Source organism: Anopheles marshallii, chromosome 2, assembly GCF_943734725.1.
Source record: "Anopheles marshallii chromosome 2, idAnoMarsDA_429_01, whole genome shotgun sequence".
In the NCBI taxonomy this organism is placed as follows: domain Eukaryota; kingdom Metazoa; phylum Arthropoda; class Insecta; order Diptera; family Culicidae; genus Anopheles; species Anopheles marshallii.
The window spans coordinates 65,922,374-65,946,560 of record NC_071326.1 but is presented as its reverse complement, the minus strand read 5'-3'; the positions used below and the strand labels follow the sequence as shown (position 1 = coordinate 65,946,560).

The following is a 24,187-nucleotide window of genomic DNA, read 5'->3' as shown; positions in this document are numbered from 1 at the left end:
TTAATGATAACTATCGAACCTACCGATATGTGTAGCCGGACAGCCGAAATTCCCTTCTCTAAAATGTGCGTGCGATTTCATACAAATTATTTAAATTTAGTTTTTTTGTTTAATTATCAATCTCCCCGTTTATGTTAACCGCTTGTGCGATTCAGTAAGTTGGGCTAGTCATGTCCCATCGTTTCATCGCTGCAAAACCCTGTAACGATGTTGTGCAGTTGCTATTTCGATTGAGAAGCTTATCCTATTTGTATGAATCATACCCAAATATCCCGTTTGGTGTGTGTCACCAATTACAACGGATTGTGTTTTTCCACAAATTTTCTCTATCCGGTTTCCCTAAATTATTGGAACGTTCCGTTTGGTGCGAGCTCTTGACTGTTTGCTGACGATGTCGGCGTACTTTGGTCGCCCTTTGCAATAAAAAAAGAAAGAAAAACACAAAATTGCACACCCTAAACGAATGTGTAGGGTTTACGCGTACCCAAGCACATTCACCAATTTTCACCCTACGGACATAAAATGTTCTGTTCCCGCGTCCAACCATCTCTCACAGTTGGCCTTGACAATAAAATGCAATTATCCGCTATGGAAACGTGAGAAGGAGGAAATCGATTGGTTGTAGTAGGTGTGTAACTAAGTAAAGTGTGGTATATGGTTGAAAGGGTCGCTTCGAATGTTGGTTTTGTGGGGTCAGATGGTAAATGGTTTTTTATTCTCTCTAAAAATTAAAGTATGCTCGGACATACTGCTGCTGCGAGCAATAAACTTGTCTTGGAGGAAACGATAACGAAGCATATTTTTTTGCTCCTATTATTGTTTTTAAAATGTTCACATTGCGACTCTAATGTTCATAAGTAAAAGACCGGTGGTGTTATTGGTAGCGTCACCGGTCATCATACAACAGGACCGGTCCAAAATCCCATCCGGACCAATCCTCCGTACGCAGGACTGAAATCCAGCTACGAGTAAATAAAGTCAAAGACAGTCAGAAGTTGAGACCTAAAACTCTTGAAGTTGTTGCTCCAATAAATGCGAAGAAAGTACATACCAGGTCTGTGGGTTAAATCGTATTGCTTTCACGTTCTACCTAACTAACAACCAAACCTACCAAAGCAAGAAAGTATGACGATGTTGCCTGCGGGCAGTGTTATATGTAATAAAGCATAGGGAAGAGTTATGCATATGAATCTTCAGTGCACAGTCATTCAAATCATGAGTTGATTCACAAAATGTTCTCAATACTTCAAGAATTCGTGATGCCTCAGATATTTAAGAATTCTCATAGAATGCTCGGAGATTCAGGAATTCTCATAGATTCTCATATCATATTCTCAGTGATTCAAGAATGCTCACAGATTCATGAATATTTGAATCTTCTTGGATTCATTTATCCTCATCCATGGATTCAGAACATTGAATCGGTTCAACGATTCATTCGGATTCATGAATTTGAATCAGATTTATCAAACGCTATTTCAGCATGTATTTTCTCTAGAGCCTGCTGGCTGCATTGGTTGAAACTATCATATTTGGAGGCCACTTACACAGTAACTTGCAAGAAATTTACACAGATGGTGTGCGGGGGCTATTTTTTCACAAGTTATGTTTTTAATTTTATTAACTATGAAAAATAATGAATTGTTGCGCGGTTCAAGTAATGTTACAGCATTATTTAGTTATTTGACAGTTTCATATAATATTAATATTAGAAATATAGGGCGGCCCGGTGGCATGATGGTAGCGGCGCCGGTCTTCACACGAACGGACTGGACCAAAATCCCATCCGGGCCAATCCCCCGTAGCAAGGACTGACTATCCGGCTACGTGGTAAAATAAGTCGATACGGCCAGGCCGTTCTAACGAAAAAAAAAAAAATATATTAGAAATATCGTCGTGGACCGTACTCTGGATGCTTCTAGAGAACCTTTTTGCGGCCTACGACCCGGAGTTTGGAGACCCCAACCTGGGATGTTATTAATATGCGAAAGAATGGGGTTCTTTTTGTTGTAAAGAAGTTCAATAATTTAGATTACCTATTGATTACGTATCCTTTACTTAACTATTTTTCTTTCATTTATCTCACCAACAGCGAACAAAGTATTATTGGTGCTCGGGCGTCGGTCATGGTGTACGACGATGTGCAGCGGAAGTGGATACCGTCCGGCAGCTCGTCCGGTTTGAGCAAGGTGCAAATTTTCCACCATCAGCAAAACAACACGTTCCGCGTCGTTGGCCGGAAACTGCAGGATCATGAGGTCGTCATTAACTGTTCGATCATCAAGGGCCTCAAGTATAACCAGGCCACCGCCACGTTTCACCAATGGCGTGATTCAAAGTTCGTGTACGGGTTAAACTTTTCCAGCCCGATGGATGCGGAAGCATTTGCCCGTGCCATGATGCACGCCCTAGATGTAAGTTTGTTCGCATGTAGATGTTCGGGATTTGTAGAATTTTTCGACTATTCCTCCGCTCCATGCGGAAAACTGTGCAACCAACCACGATGTGTATTAATTTTGGATCAATCTTTTCCAGGTTTTGAGTGGACGAGTTCCACCCTCGTCGACGCTGCAAACAACCAACCCGAACCCGGGTCAGATGGTTGCGGCGTACGAGGAGGACATGGGCTATCGTACGATGACCCGTGAAGATGCGGCCATCATGCAGCAACAGCAGCAGATGACTAGTCAACCGCCGGGTGTGGGACCACCACAGCAACCACCCAACTCTATACCGGGCCCGGGCGGTGGCATACTGTCCCCCCAAACACCCACATCTCAAACGCTGCCATCGCAAGCCACACCGCAACAGCAGCAACAGACGCATCATCGTACAAACAGGTAGGGATAGCCTTCGGCAGTGTGGCCTCTTCAACTCCAAATTGTTATGTATCGGATGCATTGGCTACTGCTGTGGCTACTCTGTTGAGAAAGTGAGAGAGAGAGAGAGAGTGTGTGGACGATACTGCAGAGTTTCAACATCAATGAGTGGATGCACTCAAGGGGTTTGGCGTTGCGAAATTTTTTCTCGCATTGAACACGAAACCGTGAAGTAATAACGTTTCGAAGTTGAAATGTGTAAAATGAGAGGAAAAAATCTGAATTATTAAGGTTACAGTAATCTGGGTAGCTGACAGTTTTGAATAGGAACTGAACAATTGTCTATGATTTCGGTTCTTGGTTCCAGGATCCGACAGATATTCGTCGATATTTTTCCTTTATGCATTTATTGATTTATTTATGTTTTTTTTGCGTTAGTTCATCGCGTTTCGATCACTTTGATTGATCAGAGTTCAATAGTCAATCCAGCGTATAGTGTAATTCGAGATTTACGTATTCAGTCGTAATTTTAATAATAGACCTAACACTGGAATCTATAATACTTTAGGTTAGACAGTTTAAATCATATCACGGTATCTCTCGTATGACAGACAAACAAGCAAATATAGAGCAGTGAACTGACGACAGTTTAAAAAGTGTTGGACCAAAGCAAATCGGTAATTTACAAGCCCGAAGGCATAAACTAGATAAAATCACCTAGAAAATGGTTAATTTAGGCATATATCAGCCAGCAGATCGAATGTTTCATTAACATTAGCGATCTTCGCCGTCATGTCACTGGACAATTTGGCCAGCCAGACGTCATAATCCATGCAACCAAGCTAGTTGAAGGTATCATAGATCACACTATTTGCCCAGCTTTGTACGTTAATGAACTTTTCGGACATTTCTTGCTGATTGTTTGCAATTTGCTTTCTGCAAGCGTTCGCAAGACGCGCTGTCTTATTCTGTTGTCAACTTTCTTAATTAGCTGCTATGTCCCATGCGCAACAAGAAACACATTTCAATTTCTCAACGGTTCCTTTGGACGTAGAAGAATATCGCCAGGAACTGCTGTGTAGTATACACGCGGGCGTGGCAACAATGCATCCAAAGCACGTCCGTGCTTCCGAAAGGATGGTAGCGTGCCATCATACCGCGATGGTGCCATGCCATACTTGTGCCGTATGCGGAATCTCTATAAAATATAGTTCAAGCTTCTCACATACTGCCGGGGCGCACATACGGCTGATGATTCCGGTGTGCGAATTGAGAAATGTGCATATCATATCTGACCACAGCACTAGCTAGTTTCACATATCGGGGATCGGGATCGGTTTTCAACAACCCCCCGGGATCGGTTTTCAACAACGGCAGTCCTATTATCCAGTGGAGCGTTTATGAGCTGTTGCAAAAGGTACGGCACACACACCCGCAAGCGAAATAAATAATCCGGTAGCAGGGTGTTGCTTATGGTTCCACTTACTTTGGGATGCGAGTAATGCATCGTGCTTACCCCCTGCACACAAGTTTAATTGCTATCACTCGCCGGATACGGTGCATTCCATTGGTGCAAATGCAGTTTTTGCTGTTGCTTTGCTCCTTGTGACGGGGTACATTGCTGGCATGGTAGAGAGATATAACGTGATGGAAGTGTTCTTCAGGAAAAGTGTTAAAATGAAAGATTTATTATGATGAATTAATAATTTTAACACTATCCTTTTGGAATATATTGGTGTTATAGTACAGAGTCGAAAAAAAAACTCATTGTTTTTATAGCACCAAGTTGCTAATATCAGTTGAGAATAATTTAATCGCAACAGTAGTAATATGCACATTGTATGTGAAAGTATTCGGAGAATGGTTAAACTTTCCGATTTAGTGCCCCGAGTATGTAGGGGAAGCATCAATGTGATGGAGGCCTACATATTGCAGCTTACTGCATGCCATCAATCGGATGCCTCCATAAAAAAGATTGTGTGAGCATCATCTCGACCGGAACCGGAACACAACACCGGTAAGGCACACACACACACGGGTGTGTATCGTCTGTCTTGAAATGGCAGGGGTTGAGAAGACGCGGCAAAAGAACGTACATGTAATCGTTTTATTAGTGTTATTTGTTTCCCATTCGGGGCGGTAGAAGAAAGCGGCAAGAAAGTGGACCTTTCGGCAACAGCTACCGCCCCGGGACGGAAAGAGTCGAGTGACTGCCGGGTTTACTCATCCTCTCCAACGATGGGGATGTCCATCGATGTAGATGGGTAGTGTTTACCGGCCAGCGCGCATAGTCTTCAATTATGATTGAACGGTGAAGGGGAAAAGCATTTTTCCCTCATCAACTTACACCTACCCCGTTGTCTACCACCCGCGTGCTTGTCCCTCGTCCATTACCGATGAGAGAGATGTGCAATTGAGTTCAGGTCTGGCAGTGCACGAACAACTTATGGTTTCCACTTGTGCGACGATGCTATCCGGATCGTTCTGGAAACGGATCCGCTGCCATACACCGTATCAGAAGGCGCCCCGAAGGTGATGACCTTTAATGGAGGTGACGGCAACAAGGAACAGATTAGTTTGATTTCATTCGTGGCAATTTGTGGATGGTTTTGCATTTTGTTTTAATGCAGCTGCAAAATCGCGTGTGTGGTGGGGATGATTGTCACGATGAATCATGGTCGGCATTATTATCCCGCGGATTTGTTTTCCAACTGTTTGCGTGATGCTCTGTAAAGTGCAGTTGAGGCTTGTACGATTAAGTGGACATTTTTGCCTTTTTGCATTGAAAATCTTCCGTTACAAATGTTATTGCTCCCCTACTTGGAAGTTTATGCATTTCCTCCTTACCAAAATCTCATGACTATTGTGTGTGGTCAGCGAAACAAGAGAAATAAATTGAAAATTTGGAAAAGTGGTATCTAGTGCTTCCCAGGGCTTGTTCCCGTCGCGGGCTTGGTCTTTCACATCACGTATTTTTGTTAGTCACTCCTCGTCAAGGATGGTGCATTTTCTATCGTGGCTCTTTTGTGCTGGTTTATCCTCATTCCTGTACTTGTCATTTACTCTTGGTTCTGATTATGACGGGTGCAGATTGTCCATCCAACGGTCCCTATAGACGGCTTTGTCTGAGCGGGATGCCCCTTGGACATTTTTGTGGAGAGAGCTAGATTTGTTGTATCTTTGGTTCGTGAGTCCGTCGACTTTACGTCTAGCCCCTTATCAAATCTTCGTCGTAACACACACATTCTTGCTGTATGTAAGTAAAAAAAAGGTAAAAAACACTCTCAATCGAGATTCATAGCTCGAGTAGCTGGTAGAATATAGGATCGTTGAACTTCCACTTATCACTCTTGAGACGAAGGCTTCGCAGTAACAGTAGCACGAGTAGGAAAAGACATCTTTGCTTAATGGTATAGGCAGACGTCGTCTCCCTTTCGGGGTTCGTTCGACTAGCTTTCTGGCGCTATGAATGGACCGTTGATACGCTCCTTTCCTTAGTATAGAATTTTCAGGCACAGAAGACACCCTGCTTTTGCAGACTGCAGCATTGGCTCTTGGTTGATTTCTCAAGGGGAAGATGAACACTCTAAGCGCGCAAGAGATCGAAGATTGATTGGAGAAATTAGAGCAAACCGTGCACGTTGGCTGCCTGCCCCCGTGGCTGTTGGTTATCGAGTGGAATTTATTGGGATTTTGTACACACGTCTCTGTTATCGCTTATCGAACTGCTGCCTCCTATGCAATTATGGTTTAGTTTTTTTTTTTCTATTTAATAGACATGTGTTTTTCGTCGTTTGGCAAGTGGGCGCTTATGGCTTTTTACATGTGGTTCATTAGCTTTAATCGATCGATTAATTATGAGCTTTTATTCGTTTTCGTGCGCTATTTTCCTAGTAGAGATGAACCTGTCAGCAGCCATTGCATGAAATGGACTGATAAATGAATCGAATAAGGAACACTAAAAGCTTTTGATGGCTTTACTACATTCAAAGAGGTCAACCTCTGATATCTTAACCTTTTTTTCAGATAATTTCGTTACTGTTCTAGAGTAAAAAAGCAAAAGTGATGTAAATTATGGGTGTTATTAAAGCAAAAAAGCGACAATTCCATTTAAATAGCGGCCTATCATTAACGTACGCACCATGTTTTAGGCGAAATAATTGTAAACACACCAGATATGGCCAGATTTTATGCGTGCGGGGCACATGCGCAACATATTTACGATAAACAACAAAACAAGCGCAAGTGAATTATATCAAATGGTCCGCTGCTTGTCGAACTTTCCAGCTGTAAGCACAGAAATAGCGAAAGAGCGAACCATAAATTCAATTTACCACTTCACACTCTCGATCTTCCTCAATCAGTGGCGCAGAGCGGGCGCACCCGGCGGCTGTGTGTACGATCGTTCGCGCTCTTTACACGCCTGCACGCTGATGGTTTTAATGCGTACGCGCAGGGAAAGATATGCTTGGCCACCAATCTAATCAGCATACAATCAGCACGCGTCTTTCGCGGTCCGGTGCGCCTTTGGCACAGTGGCCTGGTTATGTTGATGCGTAAAGTGTGTAAAAGGGGATATTATGTCGTCTAGAACTGTGGGGGAGAAGGTCCGTTTGATAATCGGGGTGAAGGATTTCATACGGGTTTTCAATGAATTCATTGGTCAATTTGACGTGTGTGTGCCTGGTGGCCTTGAATTTGGACTTAAAGGTGTATAATATGCAAATCACTATTCTCGAAGGACGCACGGTGTAATGGCGGCGGTTAGGAAATTGGATACTATCTTCCATTCCCGGGTGTGCAATAAATGGCGTGCCAAAGAGCATTAACACGGGTCTCCTTAGGAGAGTTTTATGGGCAGAGTGTTAAGCACACGCAAGACTTGCGTAACTTTTCGAACGTCATTAGATCAATGTAATAAATTTGCAGGTGTTTGACTGTTTGATATATTTTAGTAGCTCAGGATTTGGCGTGAGCGTATTATACCTGTCCAAGCGGCAACGCACTATATCGTTTTTTCGGTGACAGTTACTCCTAGAAGTATGTAAACACTAGTGTTTTAGATTAAATCATATGCAATTTAAAATATTGAGTACTTTCTGCTGACAATATGAAAATATCATCATATTGTATTGTGTTTTCTTTAATTGCAGGGTTTATCAGACCAGTCCAATAGCATAAAACGGTTATTCCAAATCGTACGAACAATTCGGACCCGATAACCCTATTCAACATTAGAACACCGAATTCCAACTCTGTAAAAGCCCATAAATCGAATGCGGAAAAATCTTCAATCTCTGTCACTGATACACTGAAGGTTTATTATGACAGCTAGTAGTATAGTATTGAATTTATAACCATTTAACCGGTTAGCCAGAGAGGAACTTGAGAGTTTTCTAGAAAGAGGTTATCTAATTTAAATCCCTGGAAAATGTTCCACATTGTTAACAAACAATAACATCTATTATTAAAAACAAATGAATCCTAATGCTCTGCTGTCACCTTTGCAGAAGCTGAAGGTCCTATTTTCCATGGAAATCGATTAACCGGCCATGCGGCCAGGTCTGCAGTTGTTCGGATAATCGACGTTCTACTGTAATGATAATACATATAGATTTCTTTTATCATCTGCACAGCGATTGCATTGGAGCATATTGTAATACGCCGTATAAACGAGGCTTATCAAACAAAAGCACATTGGCCACCTTTCGAGTTGGGATTTAACGGATTTGAAATCCAGTATTCTAATGTTGAACAGGGTTAACGGGTCCAAATTTCGATACAGAGTTGTACATTGTTGACAGACAGTGTTGTGTCGTTGAGCTGGCCTGATAAAACCCTGTATTGTTTATCAGGTAATATGCAAATGAGAACACTTTTCTATTGGCATTCGAGTCTGGATATCGAGAATATGCAAAAAATGTGCGTTATACATATATCTCATAAATTTATAGTTTTTTTTCTATCTATCGCAATTGCAACACGGCTCTGATAAATGCCGTCTGTGGGAAGGGGCACGTGTGGTTCCCGCTGTTACATTTTTTATTTGCATTTTTCCCCCCTCACTATTTGTGAACCCGTACATGGAATGCAATACCCCATGTGCGTCTGTACTGCAAGCTGCTTCTCCATACTATCATCATCTGTTAATGGCAGTTGTTGAACTAGTTTCTGGTTTGTGTTTTGCTGCGGTATTTTTGTTTTGTTTTTTTTTTTGCGTCTCGAAGGGATTTGTCCATAACCCGCTAATTGGTCTCAACCGACAGTAAAACTCGTGTGAGTGTGTGTGGTTTTGCATATTCGTTTTGTTGTGCATGGTGCAGGGTGAGTTTGTTCAATACTTTCTTCCGCTTTTTGCGCACTTTTTTTTCGCTTTTGTTGCCGGATTGGTGTAAGGTGTATTATATTTCATGAAGGAAAGCGAAAAAATGGTATGTTAACATTGATCCAATTGAGGGTTTGTCCTTTTGCCAAACGAACAATGAGTGAATTTGTTTTATGTGGGTCAAAATGTACACTGAACTATTTAAGCATAAATTTAAATAACCCAGGAACAGATTTTCATCATATTTCTTATGTTTCCTTCAGTAAAATATGGATCACAACAATTTACAGGGGTTTATAATTAGGTTTAGGAACTGTGCAGCGTGTAAATCGTTCCTAATCCATATCGATCTTCCACAAGAGGGGTTATAAACTTGCGGTCGAAAAGCTGTCATGGATCGTCCTGATGAAATTAAATGCTTTCGATACAAAATACGATGTTTGCGTCTAAAAAATGTGCGCCTCTAACAAGAAATCCAGCGCAGCGGGTCAAAAAATGTGGGCAGCTAGACAAAATTGAACTGTAAAACCCTGTATATGTATGTTTTCTCTCTAGCAAGAGAACTTAGCTCTTTCTTTCATCAAAAAATGGTTGCATAAATCGTACATTGCACAAGCTTTTCTCCCCGCCCCGGAAAAGTAACCTCTTCTCGTCTGTTGATATGCCGAAATTGAATCACATTCAATTATACCCCAATTAAGGGCACATTTTGTCACCAAGCGATGTGTATATCGATCGATTAAGCGAGTAACGGTTCGGCCCCCTACTTTACATCGATTGCAGGACAAAATGGTTCGCTTTAGGTCAGTTGCGTTTCGGGTATTTTCCGTGACACAATCGTGACCGATTTTGTGGTTCTGTTTCGCGGTGTCAATTGTGGTTTTGCCGGGTTAATTTCTACTGTTTGTACAATTTCAGTGTGTTCCAATTTGGTTTCACGCACTTGTGCAAGAAGAACCATTGTGAAGTTGATGGTGTGTGCTCAGCTTAATGCCATTAGAAGAGCGCGTTCCTGGTGTCATTAGGCATCACTTAATGCGTTGGTTCTTGTTTGCGGAAATGTTACTGCTGTGCAATGCTACACCATCAATTGGATCAACTCGGGAGCAAAATTGTGCCGCTCTTGGCAAAGTAAAGACAAAAACTACTTCCGCGAATTAGGTTCACTTTCACGCTGGGTAATTTATCTCATGTATTTTTTTGCCTTCTTCTGTTCCGTCGTCACATCATTACATATACCGTGGATGTCTTACGCGAGGTAGTGTTGAGCCTTTTCTTTCTCTACTTCTCCCCATTCACAATGGATAACCTTTGCCCGCACACTTTCCTGCCCCTACCGGGTGGAGTGTGTAATGGTCTTGTGTGTGTGTTGATTGAAAAATTAGCCCTTCACGCGCCACCACCGCAATGAATGTGCCGCCGTGTCCAAAGTGGCGAACCTTTACACACCACGGAAACTTTGGTGATGACGTTTGATTCCACTCCCTGTCATGGCAGTTTATAGTGCCCGGAACGGCGTGGTAGTAGAAGGTTTATACAGTGGGTCTTGCCTTATCAACGCATCATGCCGTATCGCTGTTATCATCCTGCCAGTGATATTGTAAAGCGAGCTGATTTTTGTTTCCGATATGTCAGGAAGAAGGAACGCGCGCTTGTTGATGGCCGGATGGTTGACGTGTAGTAATGCTCGAGGCGTGATGAAGTAACTACTTACTTGAAAGCAAATTTTCTTAGAAAGGTTGCTAGCGGCACACATGCAGAGTGCATGTATCAAATTTTTCAAAGTCAGCTACTTCATGACGGGAGAAAAAAAATCGTTGAAAGAAGTAATAACAATTTGTCTCGTTAATACAATTTTTTTCTCTCCATCCATTGAAATAATACCCTTTCCCCCTTAGCACTGACGAACGATTAATCGCATAACACGCATGTACATGCTTTACGTGCTTGTGTGAGGTAAAACATGCCACCGATGTTATTGTGCAGGAAGTTGCTAAAGCGCCGCAGAAGACAGCAGCACGCAAGTAATGTATGGCATCTTAATAGTTGCAGACAGCCCTCGCACTTCTTCTTTTGCAGCAGCAGCAGCAGTACTCTTGAGAGCGGTGAAAATGGAAAGCGATAATTGATGGATCCATCACAAATGTGCTTCTGTGTGTGTGTGTGTGTGTGTGTGGATATGGTTTTAGAGTAAAATTTGAAACATTTTACTTTCGCTCTCTCAGGGAAGTAATTTGGCGGGAATCTGTTGCACTCGCAGTATGCAATCCAGTGCAGCTCGCGATCTTTATGTTTCGTCATGCCTGGCGTGCTGCACAGCGGCTATTGTTGTTGGTGGTGTGGTAAAGTCGTTACTATTAAGATTAGACTGTTTTGCGATACAAACACTGTGTAGTAGTGGTTACCCTGGATTTTGCGATGTTATGCGAGCGTTAGAAGGCGGGTTTTCGCCCATGCCATACATTTACGTGGGAGAACCACTAGCGATAAGATATGTGTCGAAAGATTAGAATGGCGAGATCACTACAAGATAATGAAGAGAAAGAAAGTGCTATGGTTTGATTGTGGGCTGTTTTGCCACAAACACGAAGGAAACAATTTAGGAATACATTAGTAGCAAAGGGAAATGTCGATGAGTTTGTTGTGTAAGTAACTTTATCATTGATATCTTTGTGCATTTATCATTTAACGAGGTGCAATTAACACAATACTTCACAACAGTGAAAGCAGTTGTGTTTAAGAGTTGTTCCACGCACAAATCGAACTCTAATGTCCATAATGTAACGATTATCGTTACCAATTGTCAATTACCCAAATGTGCAACCAAATGCTCGAGGATGGCATAATATTGTCAAAGATTCAAAATCAAAGTTAATATAATTTTAATTAATTTAATTAATAAAATTTTTCTATTATCTTATACGCGGCTTAAAAAAAATGCTTTTCTACTATCTGGCCCTATTTGGGAATGGTGTGCCGATCCCTGCTTTACAAGATAAATTCGTGTCCGGCATGCAGAGATCGAATTTTTATGCAAATTCGTAGAGATCAGACTTTTCTAATGTCTGATCGTTGATGTTAAGTTTTCGGCGCACTTGATTGTTGTTTATACATCTATAATAGACGAGCTCATAGCACTCATCTATGACAGACGAATTCAAAGCTGAAAGATTGATTCAGTCTCAAAGTCTCAACTCGGACATGAGAAATCAAGCACATCTCAACAATTTTTTTAATATTTTGAGTCAATTTGACAGAACAGTTTCTATTAAATCAACTCGCTTCTAATATCCGGAACTTACTGCATCTGAAATTGTTACTGCTGGTGCAACATTACCAATTTCATGGAGTTCGTATTTGTATGAAGCAAAATTCTGACAGAAAACTCCAAGCATTTCTGCAATTGACGGAATCTCTCGTGTATGGTGATCTTCTAGAAATGCTAGATTTTGATTAGAAAAATGATTAGAAATTCGGGTACCAATTCGATTTTTGTCTTTGAAAACATCCAGCTTTTAGTCATTAGAATGGATTAGATATTAGGAGTGATGACTTGGGTATTCAGATAGAGTAAAATGTGATAGAGTTTCTATTTAATCGATGTTCACAGTGGGTTACCGGAAGTACATCGGCAAAACATATTTTTTGTCTAATGTTCATGTTCAATGAGGTTACTGAAGTAACTCGCAAACATTATTAGACCATCTGCTTCACATTATGCAACAACGAAGAAGAAGGTCAAGCTGTCCTCGATGACAGGACTTCCCATCACTAAACGAACGGATATTGGATTACAACAAGAGAATGGACACTGTAGATTTTATGCTGGTCACCTCTCGTGAAGTCTTCGCCGTATTGGGTGCACCACTGCATCACAAACTGCAGAATGAGATAAAGAAAAAAGAAATAGATTGATGTTCTTTTGTACTAGTTGCTACAGTCAGAACCTCCGGGTATGCACAGTTCCCATGACGTGGAGAGGCGCGACCTAGAAGACATTGGCCGCGCTGTGTTGTTTGTGGTGCGTCAAATAGTAACGATGGGGTATGCTTTTTTCCGAGAATAATTAGGGAAACCTTTTGTGATTTAATTATGGTCTAGTTTTCCTTTTCGTGAGGGCGTCCTGCTCAATGGTCTTTGAAGTTTAGTTTTCTTCTCTCGTGGCGGAATGTAATTGTACCGCGTGTTGGTGGCTTAAACGTGCAGTACACTCCGCTTCTCTGTGTGTCGTAGATTTTTTGTTTGTTTGTCAAGTACAGCAGACAATCTGAAACGTAAGCTTTAAGTGTAACGCGCTCCGGTCCTAAGAAATGATTTATCTTTCGTTCAACCGCATAAGCGCGGCCCCATCACTCATCACTCCCCGTAGGTTTTACTACCGTGGGTAGTTCTTTCCACAGTTCTGCGGTGGTGTGTCCAAGCCACACAAAACAAAAACTCGGTTGCCACAATTAAAAACGTTTAAGCGAGCGTTGAAATGAAGAGGTCAGCAAAGTGAAAAAGCGGATAAAAACAGCAAGCAGAGAACGGAACCCGAAAACAATCCGTTGACACAGATACCGGAACCCTAGGCGCTGTACTTTGTGGCTTTTTGGTTACTTCCGTCGGAAAAGATAGCAGCAGAGAGTGCATTCATTACGCAGTCTAAAGATCGCACCACTTCTTTGTTGTTATTTTCCTGCGGTGGATGAATTTTTCAACTGTATCTTTTCAATGATTTATTCTTGTCCGTTGGCACCTCTTTTCTTATCGTTCGTGTGTTAGTTTTGTGTGTTTCTTTACTATTTAAATGTTATCGTTTGCATTGTTAAAATTGTAGTCATATTTCATTACGTTTCCTTATTATTTCACGATTCACGTTATTTAATTTTATGATTTTCCATATTAACTACTAAGTTTTTAATAATTACTAAGGCTTACCTACAACATTTATCAATGTCTGTAATTGTTGTAGCTAGGAGGTTTTTTCGTACATGCTTACAAACATTATTAAAGTTTACCACTGGTTTCTGTAATAGTGTTCTGAACTAGTAACCGACTTTTACTAAGTGTCAAAAAACATGCTCCATGAAGGGTTGTTCCGTTGTTTGTGAGTGGTTGACTGTTGTGCACAGAACTTCTTGAACGACAACGGAACCGCACCACTTAAGCAGAGGGCAATGAACATCGCCCAGTGGACCCGGGCTATGCATTTGTTGCACTCTCGCATTCACTTTCCTCTGTAACTGTTCTCTCGATGGGTTGCCATATCCTCTGGTATGGCTAGGATGTGTGCATCTTCTGGTCATTTCAGCCATCGACATGCAGTACTCTTCTTCGTACTCAACGACACATCTGCAATGGGTGTGTGTGCACCGTTGCAAAGGCGTCATACTTTGTACGGACGACATACCTTGCAGCTTACAGCATAACACCCAGCAGTGAAAAGAGCAATGGGAAATAAAAGCAAACGCTGGCTTCGTTGCGCCGGGTTTAGTTTCCAAAAAATCTTGTTTGCGAAAAAATTATACAGCGGACATAGTTTATGTAAAAAAGTAAAGCATATCGTGGCTTAGTTGGGCTTTGGTAATGTTGCATAGTTTTGTACAATCGTTAAGACAGTGTGATGAACAGTGGTGTTGATCAGAATAATCATTTTCAAGTTGTTTTTTGGGGATAGCAGCCGGAAATGTTTGTGCTTTAATCCGATTTTAAGCTTTAATGATTTTAAATCTTAATCAATTTTTTTTTTAAACCGAACCGAATTTTAATCACCGATTTTTTAATTAAAAATTTTTAATTTTAATCTGAGCAATTCCTGGTCGAAATGTTTAATTGATTGAATTATGAAGTTTAATATAAAAAATGTAGCATTGATGTACTCTGATACATTCATGTAAAATGTTTGCAAATCTGTCGCTATCTCTTCACATGCGCAAACACGCTTGCAGTAACGGCGGGGCAAGTTATTAGTCAGTAAAATAATTAGAATATTGAGCTCTTTACACCTGTGACAGCTCATACTAGCAAATATATACTGGCTGTGGATTTTGCAATTCAACGCCTTTCCTTATACTCCTGTAATTTTCTCGGTAATCACGCGTATGTCAGCACAAAGGGGGGCACTATTACTCACCTCACTTTGCTCTGTTGCGTAGTGCGGGACAAAGAAATCCAAAGTTTACCAACGGTAGTAACTCTTGATCTCCTTTGCCTTATCACTCGTGTATACCGTAGAAATTAATCATATTCAGTTCGGTGTGTTCATTCTGTACAATAACGAACAAATAAAACGAAGTTGATGACGTTTTGCGTGAAGTGGTGTTGTCTCATCGCTTTATCATAAATGTTTCCGATAAGATATGGTTTTTTAGCATTCTTACAATACACTGACGATGGTTTGCAATATCTGATGTATGTCTTTAATTTATCTTTTACATTGCTTTATTAATTTATCTTTTACATAAAGCAATAACTTAATGCACATAGTTGTAAAGTCGTCTGTATGATTCTCTAAAAAAAAAATCACTCTTTTGACATGGTAATGTCTTAAAACACTATCCCGTTTAGCGGGTTAATTATGAGACCGCCGTTAATCGAAGAGTAAACATAATCACCGCATGTTGGGAGTGTAGTTATGTTTCATTTCCGACCAATTTCCATGCTTTCCCCCTTCCATTTCATTCTTAATCGTTTTTTTTATGCGCCACTGGAACGAATGCAGGCAATGAGCTGGAAAACGAGGGGGCAATCTCTTCCCTCCCTAATAATGGGAGGGTACTTGATTAGTACGTGCGGAAGAAATGGGGGGAGTACGATAGTAATGTCACTGGGGGTGTTGTTGTGATGAACAAGAATCAAGCGACCACACAAGAAAGAACCTCAGAAAACCTCAACTCAACCAAACCGTCGCAGCATTAAAAAGCATTCTGTGTGTGGTTTTGGCTGTGCGCTTGATTGTTGTGTAATGGGGGAGGGTCGGAAAAGATCATACGTCATTACACTCTACCCAAACTCTGCGCTACAATCAGTTCATAATTATGATATCTGCTCTGGGGTCAGCGAGCTACACTGCAAATGGTCTGCGGTGGTTTTGTGTTTCGATGGTTTGGTTGGTTGTGCTTTAATGAGTGTTGTTAGAAGAGTCATTCATTTGAATCTCTAGTGAAGAGTCATTGAAATCAGGAATCGACTCTCAAAAGATTCACGAATCCTCAGAGCAGAATGGCGGATGAAGCCTTTTGGAGGTTTTGGTAGTTTGAGGATCTGATAGTTTGGGTCTATGTTTGGCAATGATTGGTGGGGAAGGGCGGAGGGGCCCTAGGTGGGGGAATTACAGTTAAAAAATTAATTTAGGTTAATGAGTCTGGATCAGATACACATTAGTTTGTACATATTATTTTTGAGTCTGAACAGGAGGCAGATTTATTATTTTCCAGTAAATGTTGGAATTCGGAAACAATGCTTCCAAGTTCCATTAGTCAGTCACTACAAACCACTTTGCAAGTTTCAGCATATGTTTCAGTGGAATTTAAAGTGGTGGTGATCTAAAAAGACCGTAGTGGAATGCATTGTACGGTATCATTCTCGTAATATGCCCGTTCAAATCATCTTGGCGAGTTTAATAAGTCTCACAATAATGGGGTCAAATGATGGGACAATTCGTCTCCCGTCAACTTCAGACATTTTCGGAGCTGAGCTAGCAGCTGAAAACGTGTTAGACATACCCCGGATCTATTAAGAATCCCAGACTCAGACTTAGTATCGTTCAACTGTTTGTATCTGAAAGTGGTTCTGTCGTGGCGGGCCCGGTGGTGCATTGGTAGCTTGGCCGGTCTTTACACGACAGAACCGTGACAAAATCCCATCCGGATCAATCCTCCGTACGCAGGTTTGACTATCCGGCTACGGGTAAATAAATTCAATGAAAGTCAGAAATGGCAGGCCTAAATCTCTTGAAGTTGTTGCGAAGAAGAAGTGGTTCGGTTAAAGGATAAACAAGTCGTTATAGAACCCTTGGTTTGTTCAATGTACGTTAGTGTTCAAGTTCTAGTGCTAGCAAATAATGTTCTTCAAGTTAATTAAAAAGATAAACCTTAATACATGACAAATAGGTTGAAACTGTTTGTTACACCTAACAAAAATGGCTTTAAACCGATTTTGCAGTCGTGCATTCAAAATTGATCGGAATCGATTCGGGAACTGTTTATTCGCAGCTCGGGTTTAAGCTACGCTCCAGAGCGCAAGTCAGTAGTGAGATTGAAATCTTCATAGACCTCAGGTTTAAGTTAATCGTTAGCATTATTCGTTAGTCGGCCGAATGTTATAAATCATATAAGCGAGCATTCTCCAAAATTGAGATCAGAATTAGACCTATCATCCGGAACCGGACTGTCAATGTTTTGATTTCTACACCGTACAGCATCTGCGAAGAGTTCCAAGAATGCAAATGCGCGTTATACGTGATTATGCTCGTTATGAAAGGTTTGACTGTACTAATGTTCGAAAGCATAAGCCTTTTTTTTACATAGTCACGTACTTCGAAGCTATTGAGTCACTTATTTAACGACTCACTAATACAAATGCAAAAGGCACTGATAGAAAAAAAATCTATTTTATTACATTTAAATCTCACAAACGCTCTGTATAGTGACATAGAAAAAAATATGATCCATATCATGCCACCAGTTATCGCCGTTGACATAGTATGTTAATCAGTTACGCCTCGTGAATAGATTTCCATTTTGACTGTTTGCCAACTTTATGAGGGCCCAGCGCAGGGTGGTGTGCTATTTTATTTTAAACTCAAACCCCAACCCCACCCGCTCATGCACTAGGAAAACATTTACTACTATTTGTGAATATGATAAATGAACTGCTAAAGATGTCTTGACTAAGAAAAGCCATGTTATATAGTTGTGTATTGCGCTTGCACTGTGCCATAAATCAACGTTCGAGTAAATCCCGCACACAACGAGAGACGCAGAATAGAGAAATGGTGGGTATGAACACATACACTGCCTTTCTGCCCCATTCTATTGCGCTGTGGACGGAAAGTAGGAAACGTGCATATCATCATCTAGAACGTCGACTGTTTCCTGTCCAATCGTGCCCTGCCTGCCTCCATGCACTCTCGTCGTGCACTTCGTGCGCGGGGGTGCGATTGTAATTTCCTAAAGATGAGGAAAAGTGGGTCGCGTTCTACGCCACACGAACGAAGAAACCACACAAAACTACTACTAAAACCACACTCCCCGCACGGTGTAAATTTTCACCCTGGCTTACTCTGTCCCACTCGCGGGCGGGGGATGGTGAAATTCCTACAGTTGGAACATTACTTCTCCAGTCCAGTACCACTTCTTTCAGGATTTGCGTGTGCTTCTAGAAAGGTGGCACACCCAGCGTGTACTCGTCTCGAGTACATTTCAACTTACTTTTCCATTAACTTCTCTGTTGTGTGGTGTTGTGTGCTTTTTTTTTTTGTTACTCTCAACTCCCTCCTGACCGAAGATGTCCCATATTTACTCGGTGTGGCTTTCTGTGTACGCGGTGTGTGTTGTTTCCTTGTTTTGTGGTGTATTGTTTTCACCAAAAACAAAACAAGAATCAAACTTTTTTACATTACTTTTCGAGCGTTTTTTTTATATTGCTCTGAGATGGATTCATTGGTGGAGTGGTTTTTGGAGTTTGGAGAGAGATGCCTTTTTGAGGTGTGGTGAAAATGCACCGTGCATTAGTAACATTAACCCTTAGTGTGGATGGGGGGGAAAAATGCTTCTGAGAGGTTATGGACCTCCCTTCCCATCGCAAAGCAATTCTTACATCATTGAAGCATCAATATTCCATTGATGCTATATATGTTCTGAATCTGTCTTTAATTCCCCTGCGATGTGTGACTCAATGGCCGGCTGATGTTCTGAGAAGTCTCTGGTTTGCCGACTTTCTTCCCATTGCTGCATTGCCGAGAATGCAAAAGAACTATTCTCGTCCATCGTCTCACTTTCGTTTGGCCACGATTGTTTTTCTAACCTAATAAACAGAGTGCTTCTCAGTTTTCTCCGTCCCCAACACAGATGCAGATGGGGGGAGAAAATTAGGATGGGGTCAAAACAACAACACAAGCAAACCTTTATAGCCTCCAACTATCTAGTCTTTCCTTTGGTGTAATCATATGAGCCAATGATCGGTGTATGAGCAGTGTAGGCCAACCAGTGTGGTAGAGTACCGAGCCGGCAACAGCGAGAGGCAACACGTGTGACGGGAGGAAGAAGGTCTTTCGTTTAAATGCCACATGCGAAACAAAACGCAAGGCAGCTCCAATCTGTTCCAGGGATCCGCGGTTGTCTTGGGAAAATTGGTGGGCAAAAAGAAAATGCGTACGCATGATTCATTGAAGGTAGTATAAACAGTGTGCCCCGGTACTGGATGGCAATCAATACGAGAGAGTCGGTGGGTGGGGGTAGGTTACGTTTTCCATGCGGCTCGTACAAACTCACACGTCTTACACACGAATGAGCAATAGACGGGACCCCCCCCACAGGTCGTGTTTTGTGTAATACGCTCAAAAGAAACGCGAGAAAAAAGGTGCGGAAATTTCGGTAAGGGCACCGGACCGTGCCGTGCTCACCTCACAATAACGGCCTGCGGGATCGGAAATAGTTTAGTAAAAGCGATTTGTCTTTCGCTCGATGAGGTTACAAATCTCAATATTATCTCCGGCCTGCAATCTTCGCACTTTTTGCCATGATCGTGTACCATTTCTGGTGAAAATTTGTAATGTCATTTTCATTTCCTTAACTCAGCTCGCCGCTGGGGTCGGGAAAAAGGGTTCGTGTTGAAATCTGATAGTTAGCAGCTTGTTGTTGTCGTTAACGCTCGTAATGGAAAATTGAAAAATCATTCCCAAAACAAAGACCAAATTCGTTAGCGGAAATTAAACATCAAGAAAGCCGAAAGCAGCAACAACGATGACGGATGGATATGTTCCGTCTGTTTTCGGTTGAGTTGGTTTTAAGCGAGTTGCCTCAGTTATGACACAGTGCTGTTAAGGAAGAGTATCGCCGCGGTGAAAGGAGAATATGACAGTAACAATTTGCATTAAGTATACATTCTGTCACAAAAGTACCGGGAATTGTTAATTACAAAAAACACGCATCTCACATGTATTTTATTTCTTTCTTCACTAGGATGTTGACACTTAAAAAATCGACAAGATGATGATTGAAACCCCTCTTTTTGAGATGCAGAGAGATTGCTAATGACTTAAGCCTATCACACGAAACGATTCGCCAGATTCTAGAAGGTCAATTGGGCATATGAAACGTGTGGCTGCTCGCTCTCCTCGATCCAAGAGGGTTGCATTTTCCCCAAATACTTCATCGAAAGAAGGTGACGGAAGATGCATATCTCAGAAAGTAAATTCTGTCCCAACGTCTAACCAGCGCATCATAACAGGTGATGAGACTTGGGTTTTTTTTGTATTTCACATGCAAACTAGTCAACAGACATTTCAATGGTGCTCTGAAAGGGCCCAAAAACCACAACAAAGTCGCTCAACAGTGAAGGTCATGCTTCCCGTTTGTTCGATTATAGTGGAATAGTGTACTCGGTGTTCGTTCCTGATGGTTCTACAGTAAATTAGGGCTATCTTTTGTAAGTTATATGTAACGTTTGAAAGAGAAAGTGCCTATGAAACGGTCTGATTTGTGGAAGGAATACTCATGAATCTTGCATAAAGACAGTGCACCGTCTTACAAGGCCCTTATTGGGAACTCTTATTTGGCCAAATGTCATCGAGCAACTATCTTATGCACCGGACTTAAGCCCCCAGTGACCTCTCGCTGCTCTCAATCATTGGAATTACCGCTCCGTGAACACCGCTTCGTATGAATTGAGCTGATCAAGAAGAATTCACAGAAGAAACTGAAGGCGATCTCTTCAAATGCCTATAAAAAATGTTTCTGGAGCCACCTCCCGGTACTTTTGTGACAGAATGTATGTTCAGCGTGCGAGATGCTCTGAAAAGGTAGCATTGTTCAAACCTTACCAACTTTACGTGAGCTCTAGTTCAAGAAGAAAAGCCGTCGATATTTTCACATTTGCTACTGCAGCTCGTATAATGCGTTAAAACTAACTTCAAGCAGCTCAGTAAATAGCAAATCTCGCATGTTATACGATGTCTGTAAAAAGAACGCTGTCTAGAAAAACGGTTACTCAGCAAACAGTCGGCTTGGGCGAATGCTAACTGCTCTTCACAGCTTGCTCTGGAGTGAAAGAAGAGATGGATGTTTGAAGCTACATTAATTTTCTAGCCCTTTCCGAAGCTGCAAACAAGAATACTCCAAACATCTTCCATGTCGCCTTTTTAGTTCCCACGCGAAACTTGTCCCCCTTGCGTCCTCTCCTTTGGCATTGTTGGACGAGAGTTGCAATTTCTATGCGCTCCAAAAACTTGTGCTTTGGCAACTTCATTTTTGTTGCGATGGGATCTATTGTGAAGCGTGTTTAACTGTGAATGTAAACCCCGTGTTAAATGTGCTTTTGTGACTTCTTGTCCCGTTTCGCAATTGAGTCCTCTCTTAATTTTTGTGTGCTTGTTACGAAGCAACGTAAACGAACACCCGAACCCAAGTCATCGATTTTCGAATGTTCCACAAAAACATCGCGCCCGCAATTGGAACTGATGACGGGATTGGGGGCGAATAGAAGGAATACTGCTGCAGCCATTTTCCATTCGGGTTAAATATAGTCATCCAATTGCCATTCCGGGAGAAGAGAACCTGACGCGACTGTCAAATCGGGGCCGGTGAATCGTGTCATTAGATTTCGCGCTCTACTCCGATGGCATCGTAGATTGGGTCCTTTCGGTTTCTAACCTTAACGGTTCGTCCAACACTACGTCCCGGCTGTTCTGCGCCATGTTAAACTTTGGCGGCGCACAGATGGATACAATATGGTTGGAAAGGAAAAGGGCGCGTAATCCACCGGAAACGATGAATCGATTGTCATCTAATTAACGTCCGGTGTCAGGCACCGGGAATAGTGAACCTGTGCATCGATTTCTTCATGCTTCTGAGCATGGGTGCGACATTGGTGTGTGATGACAGCGAAAGCAATAATGACTTTTGTCGCCCAATGGTGTATACACAGACGGATAGGTTCCGTCCGTCGTCTTTCAAATTTCACCCGCGCCACGCCGTTGTGTGTCTCGTCTAGGCACGAATAGTAGCTGAGTAAACCTGTTCTGTTTTTGGTAACCTTAAATGTTACTTCCGGTTTGTGTCTACCCTTCGGGTGTGCTTTTGTGTGTGTGTGCGACGAGGAAGGTGTTTTGGGTAGATAATTTTATCCGCAACGGCTAGCAACTTTATTTGGCGCGCATAACAACTTTCCGTTGTGATCCCTTCAATAATGAAGGCGACGTTTGGGAAACAATGGGCTTTTAGGTTGGTTTTACGGTATGAAGGGAAAAGGGTGGGTGGCTGGTTCCCTCGTGTACCGATGATTCTTGATTGCGGATGTTTATTTGTTTGTATAGGCGGTAGTTCTTCCGATCGAAAACACATCACATAACATGCCCGAAAGCGTGCTGTGGATAACACATATTATTATGGTTCTGGGTTGTGTTGACCAACCGGGTCACTTGATTGACGATTTTATAGATATTCAAAAACCTATGATAATTAACTATGACTTTTTTTTTGTGTGTATTGATATCGGCACCTCGGCTTGTGTTGAATCCAGTTCAATACAACTTAACAACGTTCATTTAATTCTATTGTTTGTATATTGTTCGTGGGTGGGAGTTTAATAGTCGCTGGATTATTCTATTGCATTAATTCTGCTTGTGGGCAAAACTGTTTGCCGGCTTCAAGCCATAGATAGCCAATACAGCCCAGATCAAGCCCAGCGACGGATTTAGAGCCGAGAAGGAAGAGATAAAATAGAATCAAACCTTCTTCCAAAGGAATAAGCTTTGAGAAGTGAACCATGCAAAATGAACAGAATTTGTGTTGGTTTAGTTCAATAGTTCAATTGCAAAGAAGATTATGAAAGTAAATTCATTATTTTTGCAAAATAATAACAGAATGAACAATTATACAGAAAGTCTCCGAGATACAGAATTCCTCTTAAACGCGGTTGAGTTAGCAAAACATTTCGACAAAAAGCAGATGTGTTTATTTTCAAGTTAAACATTGATTTTAAACTTTTGTTAATATTTTCTTTGAAGAAGTCCCCTGTAATGTCGAATAAATAAAAAGCAGAATCGACTTTGCAACTATGAAGTATAGACGATATTTTACCAGCGTCGATACTCGCGGATCTTTCGCGGATTATTGAGGTCCGCTATAATAAGTAATCTCCGAGATATAGGAAGTACCTGTACTTGTATTATTGTAAGAGAATCGTTACATTTTGCTTGGCATATTCTTAGTTTCATCCATTTTATCAATGTTTATTGTTCTGACATCTTTCATATATGAATTAAGATTAGTATTTTTATGCCTAAATTACAGATAACTCGGTTTAGCTATACCATAATGCCACATTAATTTATATTTCTTGTTTATCACTAATTTTTCTATTGTCTTCAACATATTGTTCCACTTTCCCGCTGAAACATTCCAATTACACCTTCATGATATAGTTTTTACGTGTAATATATCCCGTAAATGTCATTCTATATATCCCTAATAACCGTAAGTATGGTAACAAAGAAATCTGGCAATAAGAACGTTACACTTTTGTACCGAGAAGAAACGAACCGGACGGTGGACGATTGCAGTTTTTCGGTGTGCGTTATTGGCAGGATATGCCGTAAAACTCCTCTTAGGTTATGTTGAACTCCCCACAACAACAGGCCAATCTCTCCCGAACACGGATATGCGCAATGGATTCGTTCCGGTAGTGTAAAGAATTCGGTCAACACTTGTCGGTGCGTGTGTTTGCAAATATCCTCGGATCATAACATACCACCGCCCCAAACAGACTCTGGCAGGAAGCCGAGAAAAGAGGCACCGTTTTATGAAAATTCTCTGTTGTCGTCGTGTCTCTCGATGGGCCT

General features: G+C 41.5%; 1 protein-coding gene across 1 annotated transcript in view; it reads left to right on the top strand.

Annotated features, from left to right (window-relative positions):
- Positions 1 to 24,187, top strand: part of LOC128719264 (protein enabled) — a 33,606-nt gene that overhangs the window by 3,756 nt on the left and 5,663 nt on the right. Inside the window, exons 2-3 of the mRNA XM_053812888.1 lie at positions 2,093 to 2,414; positions 2,536 to 2,840. Of these exons, the coding sequence (XP_053668863.1) occupies positions 2,093 to 2,414; positions 2,536 to 2,840 (627 nt within the window). The remainder of the gene's footprint in view (positions 1 to 2,092; positions 2,415 to 2,535; positions 2,841 to 24,187) is intronic.